General features: G+C 40.1%; 3 protein-coding genes across 15 annotated transcripts in view; 1 reads left to right on the top strand and 2 right to left on the bottom strand.

Annotated features, from left to right (window-relative positions):
* Window positions 1-5,129, bottom strand: part of ALG5 (ALG5 dolichyl-phosphate beta-glucosyltransferase) — a 24,350-nt gene extending 19,221 nt beyond the window's left edge. The window contains exons 1-5 of one of the 4 annotated variants that reach the window (XM_065678377.1): window positions 4,851-5,129; window positions 3,796-3,967; window positions 2,512-2,558; window positions 1,777-1,845; window positions 389-481 (exon numbers count right to left, since the gene is read on the bottom strand). In XM_065678377.1, coding sequence (XP_065534449.1) covers window positions 389-481; window positions 1,777-1,845; window positions 2,512-2,558; window positions 3,796-3,967; window positions 4,851-4,982 — 513 coding nt within the window. In that variant the 5' untranslated portion in view covers window positions 4,983-5,129. Of the gene's footprint in view, window positions 1-388; window positions 482-1,776; window positions 1,846-2,511; window positions 2,559-3,795; window positions 3,968-4,396; window positions 4,820-4,850 lie in introns of those variants that run through there. The other 3 variants (XM_065678374.1, XM_065678375.1, XM_065678376.1) reach the window with 3 other exon arrangements.
* On the top strand, window positions 4,944-15,270 carry EXOSC8 (exosome component 8). Its single transcript, XM_065678380.1, has 11 exons — window positions 4,944-5,238; window positions 6,728-6,764; window positions 7,865-7,928; window positions 8,965-9,038; window positions 9,602-9,647; window positions 10,534-10,639; window positions 10,726-10,771; window positions 11,010-11,106; window positions 12,169-12,289; window positions 14,555-14,661; window positions 15,061-15,270. The coding sequence occupies exons 1-11, from the start codon at window positions 5,222-5,224 to the stop codon at window positions 15,174-15,176; spliced, it is 831 nt and encodes a 276-aa protein (XP_065534452.1). The 5' UTR covers window positions 4,944-5,221; the 3' UTR covers window positions 15,177-15,270.
* SUPT20H (SPT20 homolog, SAGA complex component) overlaps window positions 15,197-15,747 on the bottom strand; it is a 33,242-nt gene continuing 32,691 nt past the window's right edge. For 8 of the 10 annotated variants that reach the window (XM_065678363.1, XM_065678362.1, XM_065678368.1 and 5 more), the window contains one exon: window positions 15,197-15,747. In XM_065678363.1, coding sequence (XP_065534435.1) covers window positions 15,647-15,747 — 101 coding nt within the window. In that variant the 3' untranslated portion in view covers window positions 15,197-15,646. The other 2 variants (XM_065678366.1, XM_065678373.1) reach the window with 1 other exon arrangement.

The raw sequence follows: 15,747 nt of genomic DNA, 5'->3' as shown, positions 1-15,747 counted from the left end.
AAATATAGCTGTATTTTTTCTACTAAAGCTTTACTTTAATATGTAAAAGGTTACTTGTTTGTTTGGTTACTTTTTTTAAAGGCAATCCTATTTCTAAGTGGAACTAGCAGGAACGTAAAATTCAAATCTATCTTTATTTTTTTTTCCTTTTGAACTCTCATGTAAAAAAAAAAAAAAAAAAGCTGTTATTGATCTTCCTGTCAAGAAAATACTGTTTCCAATTATTATAAAAAGAACTTTTGCCTTCATTTATAGAACCCATACTCAGTTTTTCTGATAATAACTTTGTTAATGCATGGAGTTCAAAACGTTCATCAACACAGCTCTAGCTGCTGCATATTTGGGCACAGGTAGTTCAGACAGAGAAGGAGATGAAAGCTTCTATTACCATCCTGACTGCTCCTCCTTTCCCTCGATTTTTTACCAAAGTAAGCACTCGCACTTTGTCGCTTCCGTATTTCTTGCAGTACTTCATTGCAACCTGATAAGACACACAAAAACCAGCATAAAACAAAACCAGAAATCAAGATAGAAGTTTACATTTGCTCACCCTTTTTAAAGAAATAATTAATATCACGGAGCTATAACCATTTCAGGCAAATACATTGCTAGTGTTTGCTGGAGTCTGTTTGGGAAAATAAAAACCAGTTCAGAGTCAACACGAAGAGTGAAGAAGCTAATCATGTTCAGTAAGAACAGGGTATCACCCCAAGTAATTCTAAACCCCATTCACCAAGTCCAAAAACCTCAATACTAATGTAGTTTATATCATACTATTACAGACCTTTTATATCAACACCAATAGTTAATAAAAGAAAAATAATTTTCTCCTACTGCTACCTATTTTTCACTTGTCTTGCTGCTATCTGTGGTTTTAAACAAAAATTCAGAGTGACCTACAATCCCATTCACACTGCAGGAATGTGTACATTTTGTTCCATGTCGTGGAGAAGAGAAAGCATGAGTTTTTTTCTATTATTTTCTAAAGATTATCTCAAGTCCTTGTAAGTCCAGAAGCCTATGGCCATAGTGTTCTCAGGTAATTCAGAAAGAACGCAAAGCATTCAAAAATATGTATACAAGCAATCATTAGTGGACAAGCTTAAGGGAAGTAAAAGAGAAAGCAGCATTAATTTCAGCAGCTAACTAAAACATCTTCTAAGCAGTAGTAAAAAAATCCTCAAGATGGCCAGCCTTTTTTTCCAGTGACATATACCAAACGAGCAGAAGAATCACAGAATCACAGAATCACAGAATCCCAAGGGTTGGAAGGGACCTAAAAAGATCATCTAGTCCAACCCCCCAATGCAGAACTGTTTCGAAAACCCTACCAGTAGCATGGGGATTTTTAGATTAATAATGCCATGAAGGGTAGGATAAAGAGCTACACAACATTCCAGCTATTCTGCCACAGTACAGAACAGTGATTTAAAAAGGCTTTTTAGCTTCCTCAAGTTCACATTCACATCGCTATGCACGTTTAGAATATTTCATGAGAAATTTCCTGAAGATAAGGATTTTTAGAATCTCAGTTGCAGGAAATGGCTGTCACAGATGCCAAACAAGAACAGTAGTATTTGCAAAATAATTATATGAGAATGCATGTTTGTATGTGACATCCACAATGCATACAAGACAATGACAAAGTAATCAGAAACATGAATTTTAATAGGTAGCTACTTCAAGTAATGAAATATAAATGCAAAACATTGCTATATTCCACAAATAGGTACAGAAATCCGCACCTTTGATTGGTGAGACACTTCTTTTTCTTACCTTTGTAGTTTCATCTTTACTACCATCATCCACCACTATTACTTCATACGTGAATGAAGGATCTCGTTTCTTAAAAATAAAGCCAGAAATAATGCATTTCATCCAATTCCTGAAGTAGGTAGTAGGTCTTTCAAACATCAGCATTCTGTTTTCCCTATCAGTTTTTAACTCATTCATGGTTGCCAGCAGACACTAATACAATAATGTAAATTTGTTAAGATGGCATAATTAAAGACTTTTGCCATATGTGATGCGTGATCCATTACATCAGCTTTTCATAGTTTTCTTCAGCTATGATCTAGAACTAAAAAATCAAATTAGTTTTAAAAGATGAAAGCTCGTAACAGCAGCAATCTTAAGAAAACCCAGACAAAACAAAATCCTCAGACTTTCAGGATGGGCTTCTTACCCAAGAACAAATGCTTAAGAAACTTTCTGGAACAAACCAGTATTTAGTTTAGGAAGCTAACTGTACGGTTAAAACTTAATTTCTATCTTGGAGAGATATCACAAATACAAAGACTCTTCCTCATGTAGTAGTATATTAAATTTTTATTTAATTTAAAAACTTACCAGCATTCAATTTAAAAATAACTGATAAGAGTCAGAAACATTGCTTCTAAGCAGCTAAATAAGTGTTTTAATGTACACCAAAATAACAACATGAATAGATCACTGACATATTATACATGATGCATATAAAAATAATAAACTTTTAATGCAAAATGAAAATACCTGTCTTTTTTCTAGATAATCCAAGGCTTCATCCATCATAAGAGGTACTAGAGAAAAGGTGGAGGAGGTCAGGTTAGGTTAGGAAATCATAACAGGCAAAGCACCAAAAGCATCTGCAAAAGCAAGCTGAAAATAACCACAGAGCAAACCTGAGCAAATGCCCTCTTGAATAAAACACTACCTTCAGTAAACAAGCTTAGCACCTGTAACTCTTAAGTCTCCTCCTGTCTGAATGCAAAAAGAACACTGAAGAGAATCACACATGTAAGACACGATAAAAAGATTTCTTCTGAAGAACTTTACATTTTAAAATATGTATCGACACAATACTAAAGGAACAAAAATAATTATTGTCCATGACTAACCCTACGAATCAGCACTGACTTTATCTATTTAACCAACAAGAGAAATTCCTAACACTAGCCACTAACACGCTTTCTCTTACTAAGGCTGCTGGCCCTGATGCTTCAGCCAATGAATAGCTACTACTTTTGCAGCTGATGCATTTGCAGTTCAGAAAGGCATTCAACCTTACAGCTGCTGTTGTACTGCAGGTTCATTCCTGAGCACATTTCAGGTTATTATTCCATCACCAAAGAGAAGGACAACCAAATGAAAATCACATTAAGACCCTGCTTACTGAAAACAGGTGTACAAGAACCAGAACTGAGGAATGCATCAGACTTGAGAAAGGGCCACACCTACCTTATGTCCAGATACACTTCATCAACATCTCTCTTCACGGGATCCCAAACAGCTCAGTATTTTCACTCACCAAGAAAATGAATGACAACATTTGCTGCCACATAAACCCCATGTAAAGCTTTAAAGCTTGATTATTTCTATTGCATCTGAAAGCCTTTGCTTTTTAGTATCAGACACTCACATATATGGCCAAGTCAGAGACCTGTGAGATCATCCTCTTTTTCCTGCTCGTTTGAGCTGCAGCTGTTGCACACAGAATGGAAAGCTCCCAAACCAATTTTTAAAAGTCTTTCTCTATTACTAGCCTTACAGCATTTACATAGGCAGTGAGCAGAAATTCTGCTGGACTTCATTAGAATAAAGAGGCTCCTTAAAAATGCCCCATGCTATTTTTAGCAGCAGAAATCAAGTTACACAGTGTCTTAATTTTGAGATTCAATGTACTTAGACTGTTTTCTAGAAACTGTGTGCAAATTAGATACATAATCTGGCCTGTGGGAATCTACTGCTAACATAAACTGACCTCTGTGCTATTAAAGCAACAACAGATAGATTTTCACAAAACAAGAAAAATCTTACATCGGTCTTCCTCATTGTACGAAGGCACAACAACAGAGAGCTCCCTGGTAGGGGGATCATGTATACTTGGCACAGATTCTTTCCTGCCGTCAGCATTTACAAAGAATTTCTCTTTTTCATGTCGGTGAAAGGTTGGCATTTTTCTGGCAGTTACATGAGCAATCATACAAATCTGTGATGCAAGACAAAAAGAAATGAGAAAAAATAATTGAGCATTCTATTAAAGGTTTACCTAACTGTTGAATGCGCTGCAAGGGGCAACCAACTATACTCCAGTAATGAGGTGGGTTAAAGGTGTAGTCCTTCATCCACTGATCAAATCACACAGGACCAAAACCTTCTCAGGCCATTTCATGACACCATTTCACCCACTCTGACAACTGCCAGCATAATTGGCTTGTTACTGTTTTTAACTGCAAAGCATGTAGATATCTCCGAAGTGGGGACCCAAGCCCTGCTGCCCCTTCCCTGAGTAATCTCTACCACACAAACTGGTACTGCCTCTGATCCTGCACAGAGCCACCAAAATCAATGGCACTACTCAGGACCAGTGCTTGCAAAACTGAGGCTCCGGTCAACTTTATGCATAGCTAAAATAAACCTGTAGAACTTGGTCTTTGGGAGTAGAAGTACTTGGGAACACCGTATACACGGTACTGTTGGCAGGCAGTGAGTGGAGCATCACTCTCCACGTGTCAAACTTCTCGCACTCGTACGGTATTTCCGTCACTCGGAAGCGTACAGGACTCCCAGCAAGTGGCCACTCTGTAAGAGCATCACGGGAACATTTGACAAGGCGCGCTGTCAGAATGAAACGCTCCACTTTTAGCTCGTTTTCGAGGCGTTTCACCCAACGCCTTGCGAAAACACGCTCCCCACAGAACACCGCGCACAAGCACAGCCCCTCCAGCGGCTGCACAAACCGGGACCTACCGCCCAGCTCGGGCCAGTCCCGGAGGCTCCAGTTCGGCTGCAGGCCGCAGAGCCCCCCGGCAGGCCCGAGGCGGCAGCGCCCATACCCCGCACCGCTGCGGCGGCAGTGCGGCCCCACGTACCGCGCCCGCCCGGCACCGCGACGACCGGGGCCCGGTTCTCACCAGCACCAGGAGAAAGGCGGCTAGGCCCGGCAGCGCCAGGGCCAGCACGGCTGCAGCTGCGGGCAGGGACGGGGGCAGCGGCAGCTGCATCGCCGCTGAGGAAAGCGGCGCCGAGCCACAGGCACCACCCCACCGCACCGCCACAGCGACAGCGACGCGGAAGCGAACACCGCGCCGGTGCCCAGAGCGGCCGCTCTACCCGCGGCCGGCTCTGAGGTAGTCGGCGCCCCCTAGCGGCAGGAGCCCGTCACCACCGCCGACACGCCGCCGGGAGGGGCTTCCGGTCGGTCACACGGGGGCGCCACCTCCGGGGCGGCAGCGGCGCAGTCATGGCGGAGGCTTTCAAGTAGGTGTGGGGCTGGTTCCCGGGGGCTGGGATCGTGTTGTTTTGGCGACCGGCGGGGCCTTCGTCCCGGCCCCGCCGCAGTCCAGTGCCTTCGGTGGAGGGGAGGGGGGCTCCGGGTGTGTTCTCACTTACCGTTTCACTCCGATGCGGGTTCCCGCTGCCGTGGTGTCGCCATGGAAGCAGGCCACCGCCCGGAGCCGCCGGCGGATGCCGGGGGCTCCCGTGGAGCTCCCCTTTGGGAGCCCGGCTCTTCACGGCCGTGCGCGGGGCGCATGGCTGGTGGCTGCGCTTGAGACCTCTCGTGCCGGGGCGATGTGGCCGGGCGAAGGCGCGTCTGGCGGGGAGCGGCGCGGAGCTGAGGCGGCCGGGGCCGGGCGAGCTGAAGAGGTAGCCGTAGGTAGGGGCGGAAACAGGATCGTGTGTGTGTGTGTGTGTGTGTGTGTGTATGTATGTATGATGGAATCACAGGCAGGTTTGGGTTGAAAGGGACCTTAAAGCTCATCCAGTTCCAACGCCCTGACACGGGCAGGGACACCCTCTACTAGGTCAGGTTGTTCCAAGCCCCGTCCAACCTGGCCTTGAACACTGCGAGAGATGGGGCAGCCACAGCTTCTCTGGCCAGCCAGTGTCCTTGCTTCTTTCAGATTTATGGCGTAAATGTGTTAACCAGGGTTTAGCAAGTGCTTTTATGTGAACTGGAAGAGGTCAGGCCATGTGTTTGGGATAAAAGCCAGTGTACAGGACATGTGAGAAACCTATAGGGGTTAATTCATAGTTGCTGTCATGAGTTATAATACTTACATATGTTGGTTTACATTTGGAGAAATTGTTGGGGTTTTTGATTGTTTTTTGTTTTGTTTTGTTTTGTTTTCCCCTCTTAATTGCTTATTTTAACAAAGCTGAGGTTTTGTTGAAATACTGATACTTTTATGAGTTTGGATTTTTTTTTTACTTTAATGTTTGCTGCTTAAAATACTAATACATAAATGCTGTTAGTAGTATATAATTAATGGTAAACATTGTTTCTCAATGACATGTACAAATATGAAGCATATTTCACAGTTATAGATTTTCTTAGATTCTAAGAAAAACCATAACATTTCAAGACTGAAACCATTTTATAGATCTGAATGCAGTCCTTGAACTAGTGGATATTTCAGTTGCTGTAATAAAATTACCCTTCCTGCATTTCTTCAAAAACATTCTACATCTTTATCTCAATAAACACTCCTTTTGAATAAAAACTAATAGTCAAGATTACTGAGGTGAAAGCTAGTAGTTTTTTGTTAGGTATATGTGCAGGCAGGTTCCTTACATCTTTTTCTTAGATCAGGTTAGAGTTTTCTCATCTCTGTAAACATATTTTAAAGCAGCTTTGTGAGTTATCTCGATTTTAAGTTATTTGTTATTGTAGGTAGTGCTTGTGTATCTTTTTTACTCTTGCCTGCTTGGGAGCTTGCATGTGAACTTCTCTTTCTGTTTGTTTTAGAACAGTGGAACCGTTGGAATATTACAGAAGATTTTTGGTGAGTAAAATGCTATATGCATGTATAAATTGCTTGTAATCTTTTTTTTTCTTGCTTGCTTCTGCTTTTCTAATTTGTCTGTATAGAAACTTAAAACTATAAGGGAAAGCCAGAAATCATACTGAGCAGGGGAAGAATGGTCCTACTCTTCAGAATGTGTTTTTCCCGCTGTGTGTGACATTTTTGTGGCAGCAGGTTGTGTCCCTGCTCAAGTTTATGAGTAAATGTTTCTGTTGGCCTTGAAAGGAATGCGAGTTAAATTTGACCAAGATGGTGGTGCCAGTTTGTGTCTAGTACAAAATCATGTTAGACCAGGCTCTTATATGTTGTGACTAAAAATAAATAGTAGAGACTATTGCTGCTAACCATGCCCACCGTAACTGTGAAGGAAGCCCACTGACTTGTTATATTAAGTTAGTCTATCCATTACTAAGGTAATACTAATCTACTTAGAAATGGGTCCAGTATTATAGCAGTCAGTTTTGGTTCTCATAATTGAACCAAAAGTATTTTCTTTCGAGAAGCTTGAAATTGTGATGAATGATAATTAATATCTAACATGGTGGTGAATTGGTGCAACTTCTAACATAAGGTTCAGGTACTGTACAGCTTCTGACCGACAGTATTTGAACGTTGGGGTTTATTTGGAGGGTGTTTGGTTTTTAGTGTGTTTTTTTTCTTTAGTTCACCCTAACATTAGTTTTAAGAGCTGCACTAGGTGTGGATGGGGGAAGGAATTGCCTACAAAATCTGAACAATGCAGATGGGCAGAAACCCCCATTTTAAGGTATCAGTATCAATTCTTGAGTGAAACCCTGAATCTAGCCTGTAGAACTTACCCTTGAGACAATCAATCTATTGTATTTGTTTTCTTAATAAATTTAAAAATAGCTTTTTTTTTTTGCAGGCTCATAGGCACAAACTGCATGTCAGTTAATGAAAATTGGCTAGAATGTGATGGAGATCTCCCTAGCATCTTTGTACCTGTGTGTATCTGCTAAAAAAGACGATACAATTTTATATTAATTCCTATAGAAAAAATATTGGTATGTTATTAAATAAAATGGTTTTTAATTTGAACTTTGTATTTTTTTTTTTAGAAAGAGAACTGTCGCCCTGATGGACGAGAGTTGGGTGAATTCCGGACAACCACTGTCAATATAGGCAAGTGCATATTTGGAATAATAATAATGGAGGAGGTATTACTAATCTCAGATTCTAGAAGTGACCTTTGTGACTTGCTGATGATTTTTCCTGGTTCCTGCATTTTGGAACAAAAGAGAGGAAGGATATTTATTTATAGTTTCAAGAGGCATTAAAGCGAATGCATGATACAGTGATAGATTTGGGCATTGTTATTCAGTCCTGTTTCTGGGCTGGTGTGCACAGCACATCTTTCATGGTCATGGAAGCTTGTTTCTGAGATCAGCAGCATGTGATATAGGTGGTGAAGGCAATATTTAGGCATATACTGACTGGTGCAAAATGGATGCACAGGATAGCATCTAAAAGAGGCAGTGATTCTCTGCTTTTTTTCTAAGCTTGATGGTCAACTGTCTTGAGCAGAGGCAAGATACCTCTTATGCAGTAAGGTGCACGACAGCACCTTACCTGCCATTCTCACACAAAGATGATGAAGGGACTGGAGCATCATTTCTCCTATGAAGAGAACCCGAGGGAGCTGGGACTATTCAGCCTAGAAAAGAGAAGGCACAGAGGGATCTTATCCATGTGTATAAATACCTCAAGGGAGTGCATAAAGAAGACTGTGTCAGGCTCTATTCAGTGGTGCTCAGTGATTGGACACAAGGCAATGAGTACAAACTGAAACACAGGTTGCCTATGAATTCCTGTGAGTGTGACTGAGCACTGGCACAGGTTGTTGAGGGTTGTGGAGCCTCCATCCTTGGAGATATTCAAAAGCCATCTGGATAAATTCCTAAGCAGCCAGCTCTAGGTGGCCCTGCTCGAGTAGAGCACTTGGACCAGGTGGCCTCCAGCAACCCCTTCCGGCCTCAACCCTTCTGTGTGATTGACTGTTTAATACAGATTCTGTACCCACCCTGGATTCATTGAGACTTTGCTTAGCCCGTGCTTAGTATAAAGTGATGGAAAGTAAACACTTTGTGAAGGTGGGTGTTAATTAAGGCCCTCTGAACTGGAAAATAGATTGTTATCTAACAGTGCTTTCTTTCTTCAGGTTCAATTACAACTGCAGATGGTTCTGCCCTGGTGAAGTTTGGAAATACTACAGTGATTTGTGGAGTTAAAGCGGTTGGTTTTTGTTTTAATTTAGCTGTTAGCTGAACTTGTGCATTTGTGTTTGGAATGAATCTCCTGTAGTGTTACAATAGTATACCAGTCAGACACCATTAGAGTCTTTCACCTGAGTTGCTTTCAGACATGGAATTGTCTAATCCTACCTGTATAGTCTGAGAATGTGTGGGTTTGTGCTGGATATTGTGTATGGGGAAAGATATATACAAAAATTAAGTCTTTTTTTTTATTTCTAGATAAAAGCTTTATAGTTAAGCAGTTACTGAATCTCAATCAGTAAGTGCATTGGTGGTTAGTTGGCTGGATTATTAAATATATTGTAGCTTCAATTTTACTGCTGGACTGCCATGACCTGTGAGACAAATGACGACATATCCCTGTATTGAGTTTTCCCATAGGAAAAATACAGACAGGGACAGATAAAAGTGGCTCTTGTAAATCTCATTGTATTGGTAACTGGCAAGAAAATGACCATTTCTTTATAGAATAGCTGGAAAATCTTTTTGTACAAAATCCAGCTCTTAGGTTTTATCTTTTGTTTTGTTTGTTTGTTTCTCTAGGAACTTGCTACACCCACAGAAGATTCTGCTAATAAGGGATATATTGGTAAGTTTTTCAAGCCTCTTAAAAGAACAATGAATTTGGGTAAAATTGTGTTACTTAAAGTCGGTTTCCAACTTGACATATAAGCAGTGGTCCTTCAGAAATGTCAGAATTCCCCCTGCTCTTCTTGTGGAATTTCCATCTACAGCTACCTTCTTACAGCTGATTCCAGGCCAGGCTGAAAACAAACCTGCACCAGAAGGAAGTATGTATTCTAGAAGGGGGAAGGCAGTTCATCTATAAAAGATTGTGGCATGCAAGGTGACATAAACCCTCTTTATTTGTGGGAGAACTGTGAAAGTCCCAAGTGCACAGCCTCATGCCTGTTTGGAGGTTCTTTTGAAATGCAGTAATTATGTGGGAACTGAGAGCTTAGACAAATTCCCTTTTTATAAGGCATCCCTGAAGTATGTTGTTTTCAGTAAGCTTGATTGTGCTTAGGTGTTTGTTCTCATTTTTTTTCGTAAATGTTTATGCCTGGTTTTGCTTCACGTCTAAAGCATCAGGTTTTAATAGTTGATGAAAAGCACATGTAAAGTCAGGCAGTAGTGTGAAAATGCTGTTGTTTCTTGGTCAGTTTAAGAATGCTTAACACTCAAGGAAGCGTTTGTGTGGGGTCATATTCATAGCAGGATTGCAAACAGAAGATGGTAGTTAGGAGTGTGTGCTTCTCTGTGGACTGTATAGTTTCTGAGTACAGAGTACTGCAAGTTCTTTAATACAAATTCATGCCTAACTTTATTTTTGAGAGAAGTAGGAAGACTTGATTGAAAAATTGCCTTTAATTTGAAGACATAAAATGATATTAAGAGTGTGTATAGTCTTACTTGGTTTTGATATCCCACTGCCTGCTTTCTTTAGCCTATGACTAATGATTCTTGCTACTTAGTTCCAAATGTAGAACTGCCATCCCTCTGCTCACCAAGGTTTCGCTCTGGCCCACCTGGTGAAGAGGCTCAAGCAGCAAGCCAGTTCATTGCAGATGTGATTGAAAAGTAAGCACAATCTTAGTGCACTTAAAACATAAGAACTCAGCAAGACAGTTTTCTGTTTCCTGGTTTACATTCTTGTTTTATTTCAGTTCACAGATAATAGAGAAAGAAGACCTATGTATTGCAAATGGCAAGGTAAGTTGCATCTCACAATGAAGAGAGATGTACTAACAGGATTAGTGTTGAGATGTTAAGATATTTGGAGTTATGGGTTGTTGCTGCTTTTTAGTTTTCATAGCTTGGCTTACATCAGAAGTGTAAAAATTATATGATAGAAATAAGTAGCTTTGGTCATGTGGCCAGCATTTTCTCAGATTTTGCACCATTTGCTTAGCTGCTGTAACATCTCACATGTACAAACCTTTTTCGATAGCTTGTTTGGGTGCTATACTGTGATATTATATGTATGGACTATGATGGAAACCTTCTGGATGCCAGTGCCTTCGCTTTGTTAGCAGCGTTAAAAAATGGTAAGTCTTCTCTAGAGAAAGAGACACACTCAAATTAGCATTGCTTGGAGAAGTGTTAGTTTTGAGTCATGATGAATAGGTAGTGGAGTCAGTTTCTTAAGACTGCTTGGTTTCCTGTCATTTGAATGCTAAATTATTAAAATGCAACTCCCAGGTGGAAGTGATGGTATGGATGCCATAGATGTGTAACACCTGACGAGTAGGAGCCATTTGTATGTGTATTGCTGCTCTGCTCTCTTGCAAGACTGCTACTCTGCCTTGTGTACCTCCATGTCAGACAGCTGAATCTTTCAGCAGTGGCCATAAACAACTGTAATGTCTGGAACAGGTTCTTACCTCATTAATGTGTTTTGTATTGGCAGATGTTGTTGGGGGCTTTGCTTACACAAATACCCTCTCAACAACAGAGTACTCCTAACTTAATGTGATACAGTTTGAAACAAAAGTTTTCATGCATGCAGTGTGTGGATTGATTGCTCACAGGTATGTGGCTTATAAATTTACGTAGGAGGCAGAGTAGAGGGGAGCTTTCAGCAAGGCCTCCTTTTCCAGCTGTGAATTGCTTGCCTTTGAATTCTTAAAGCTGCTTTGCTCCTGATTTCCATCTCCCCAAACTGTATGGATCTTATTTTCAAAGTGGGAGTTACTGGAAGATCAAATTCACTGATTCTACAGATACATGTAACACATGAGATGAGACTGTATTCCTAATGATGAGACTATAGTCCAGTAGACTTTTTTTTTTTTTGGAAAAAATACTTTTGGTTAAATACGGCTCTAAAGTTATGTAGTTGTATGGCATTTTGGAAGCAAGTGATACTTCTGTGCAAGGAAGAATTTTACCTTGAGTAGAAAAATCAAGTAATTCCTTGGCCAGGTAATTGTAAGGTAAATAATTTCCTCATATTCAGTAATTTTTTTTGTACAGAACACCAGTACTGTAGCCAGAACTCTGATCAATTTTCAGTGGCTTCGAAGAACTTAGATATTTCAGTAGCCTTGGACATCTTTAGGCCTACTAAATCCAACAATGTTTAATATTATACCATTGTCATTTTTCAGTACAACTGCCATCAGTTACTATAAATGAAGAAACTGGTTTATCAGAAGTTAATTTTAAACAGAAGAATCCTTTGATGATCAGAAAGCATCCGGTTGCCACATCATTTGCTGTATTTGATGAGTAAGTTCATAATCGTTTTGTACTTATGAACACCACTATGGAAAAGAAGTGAAAGACAGAGGATGCTACCGATTATGTTTATGCTCTTCTGCTAGTGAAGTGCATACAGCCTTGGGCAGTGCTGTTTCACTTGATCTGAAATTCACAGCCTCTCTTGTTAACTGCTCTGTAGTTCAGTAATATGAACAATTATGCAGTATGACAAAACAAAGTCTGTCCAAATTCTTCCTTAACACAAAACTTGTTCCCAACCTAAAAGATACACTTTTGTTTTTGCAGTATGTGAGAAGGAAGAACTAATGTTTTAGAAGCCTATATAAATAACTGATATACAAGATAGTAGTTCTTGAACAATATATATCAATGACTTGGTTAACAGAGGAAGTAATAGTCTGGTAAGAACAACAGAGCCTTTGGATAGCTGAAAACATAATTACCCAAGATGAAGTCTGACCAACACTCTTAAGACATTTTTCATGTAGATCAAGAATCTGATCATAAGACTTCAAAATAACTGTATCTAATAACTTGACTCCTTACCTGAAATTGTTTAGTGGCTTTTCATTAGTCCAGATGTGTTAAGTATTGTTCTGCTGCCATTTACAAGAAATGCAGGGATTTGTGGTGGCATCCATTTGAAAGATAAAAAATGACAAATGAGATAGTGCTCACTGTGCTATGAGTCTGATTGAAGATTTAGGTATGTTTAGAGACTTTGGGGGGGCCTATAGCACATTAATCTGTATATGCAGAAATGATTAATAGGCTCTTTCATTCACATAGGAGATGGGGACAGGGAGCACTGAACTCAAATGTTGACCAAGTAATTACCAAAACGAATCAAAGCAGAAAGTGATCAGTACTTCAGAGTGCTTCTGTTAATTGCTTTAATACCAGTTTTTGTGGGTCTGAAGTGTGATGTAAACTGGAAGTGCGAGTTTAGCTAGCACAGCAGATCTTGTCAGCAGGGTATTATTTGCACACAAATCACACACATACTTGCCAATAGAAAAAAAATACCGCCTTTGGAAGAAAGCTTTCAGTGGCTGTTGGGCTTTGTCCCTTCACTGAAACCAACTGTTGCATTAAGCAAGTTACCCAAGTCTCCCTTAAGCTCCTAAAGCTAAATATTGAGGGTGGGTGTGTTTATGTGTGCCTGTGGTTTGTGGTTTGTGTGTTCTGGGCTTCTTTTAATTTATTAGTTTTTTGTACATCTGTTGACACAGCCTTCTACAGAATGTGTTTTGCATAGTCTGGCTTCCAGAGACATTTTTCTTCTGTGTAAAAGCCCTCCTTGAATCAGTGAAACTCCTGGGTTGCTGGACATGTGGCCATGGGTGAGGATTGCTGGTGCAGGGCACTGTGCAACTCCAGCACTGGCTCCTGCAGCAGCAACTGCTGCATAGATAATGAATCTGATGCTTTAAACTCTCCATGCGTGCCAGGTCCCTCTACACATCATGCAAATAGCTGATGCTGCACAGTGCACGTGGATAGAACCAATATAGTAATATTTCTGAGTAGGGCAGAGAAGGACTTATGTTGTAATTACATCATTACTATTAAATGGCAATGTGAAACTGTTAGTGACACTTTAAATTTCAGCTCCAAGGTCAAGATTTTCTTGTGCAAAGTTGGCTTGTAGATTAGATCCTCTTTCCCCCTCCCCTCATTGGTTTGCCCTATTTTTAACTTAAATGGTTCAAAATAACAATATTTAGTCTCTCTCAATAGTGTGCATCCTGTTACGTGTGACAGCTTATTTTGGCTGCCTTAAGGAACCCAGTAAATCCAGTTATGACTGTTCCTAGTCTGGCATTAAAAGTTTTCTAACAAGAAACTGAGAACTACTCTGGTGAATTTACCATTGGAAATGAATTTTGCCTTAAGGTCTGGGAGAGATGAATGCAGCCTACACCTAAACCCAACACCATTGTCTTGGTAACCACAAAATACGTGACTGCAAGTGGCAGTTTAATGGCATTTTCATAAAATTGGGTGTCACAAATCTATGAAACTTTGGCATAAAGCTGTACTTTCAGCAGCTGGTATTGTAAGATGCATGCACATGAATATGCGGAATCTTCCACATTTTTTGGTGTTTTTTTTTTTTTTTTAAATCAGTGCATTTTGGTAAGAAAAGAGATAACCCTGAGCACTAAATCCACCTAATAATATTTTGTAAAAGACTCCAGTAAAAATTAATGTTATGTGTATTTTGCGATAACACACTGAAACCTCTGCATATGTCTTTTTTTCCACAAGTACACTGCTCATTGTTGATCCAAATGCTGAAGAAGAAGACTTAGCAACTGGAACAGTGACTGTTGTAACTGATGAAGAAGACAGACTCTGTTCTGTCCACAAACCAGGTACTTCCAAGTTCATTACACAAGAGCTTGTGGAGACAATAACCTTTTCTTGACCTAGATGTTAGATACCTGCTTTTTGTTGTAAAATGTGGGCGCTTCATGAGAACACTGTCAACTTGAGAACTTATTAAATGACTTGCTCTTGAAATTCCGTTTCAAAAAGGTGGCATGCCTGAAGTTCAACAAGTTGCAGCCTGAACTACATACAGCACAGAGCAGATTTTGAGCATGTCTCCTGTTATACCTCGTTTGTTTCTGTTTTCTTTGCCGTGTGTTCCCCAGGTGGAAGTTGCTGGTCATGAGAATTACTGTATTACTTAATATGCTCATTTGGAAAATATATTTAGAGATACATAACTGAAGTATTAGTAGAAAATACTTGTTTCCTTTAATTTTTAGGTGGAAGTCCTCTCACAGGAGCCAAGCTTCAGGACTGTATCACCAGAGCAATTACAAGACAGAGAGAAGTAAAGAAGCTGATAGACAAAGTAATAAACAGTATTAAGCCCAAGTGAACAGAAGATCTTTTTGAAAATGGATTTGTAAAAATTGTATTTGTTACAGTGTTCACAAACCTTTCATACTAAATAAACAAATACCAGTACTACATTTACAAAGTTCATTTTTTCTAAAATGTTTTTCAGCCTTATACTATATACAGTGCTGCTGAGTGGTAAAAAATACAACATTCTGTTAAAAAATTAAGTGACTTAAGGAAACCAGAGTAGCTGCTTTATAGGTGAAATCTCCAAGTTCTGGAGGGTTGGCTTCCAAAAAACCAGTTAATTTATTTCAGTGTTAATGTCAAAGTTTGTTTTCCCACCAGTGTTATAAAACACTGATTTGATTTTAAGCTTTCTCCTTTATAAATTGGAAAAAAAAAAAGAAAAAAGAAAAAACAATCCCCTCTGAAAGAGTTTTGTACTGGGGGTGGGGGGGGAGCAAGTCTCAGGACTGTGAAGGGGCTGATGTGCCTCTTTTCCTTTTACTTTTTGAGTGGCTGCCTGAATGCTGTTGCTGCTGCAGGTGAGCTGCTTGTGCCGCTGCTGCTGCCATAGCCATTTGATGCTGCAAGAATCGCAACTG

This window comes from Lathamus discolor, chromosome 4 (genome assembly GCF_037157495.1).
Source record: "Lathamus discolor isolate bLatDis1 chromosome 4, bLatDis1.hap1, whole genome shotgun sequence".
NCBI classification, from domain to species: domain Eukaryota; kingdom Metazoa; phylum Chordata; class Aves; order Psittaciformes; family Psittacidae; genus Lathamus; species Lathamus discolor.
The sequence above is the reverse complement of the archived record's forward strand: the minus strand, read 5'-3'. Positions and strand labels throughout refer to the sequence as shown.

Bases quoted from the DNA above. Each gene is read 5' to 3' on its own strand.
- EXOSC8 (XM_065678380.1), top strand. The intron at 7,929-8,964 runs GCAAGTGCATAT...TTCTTTCTTCAG, and splicing joins GACAACCACTGTCAATATAG to GTTCAATTACAACTGCAGAT. The intron at 10,640-10,725 runs GTAAGCACAATC...GTTTTATTTCAG, and splicing joins ATTGCAGATGTGATTGAAAA to TTCACAGATAATAGAGAAAG.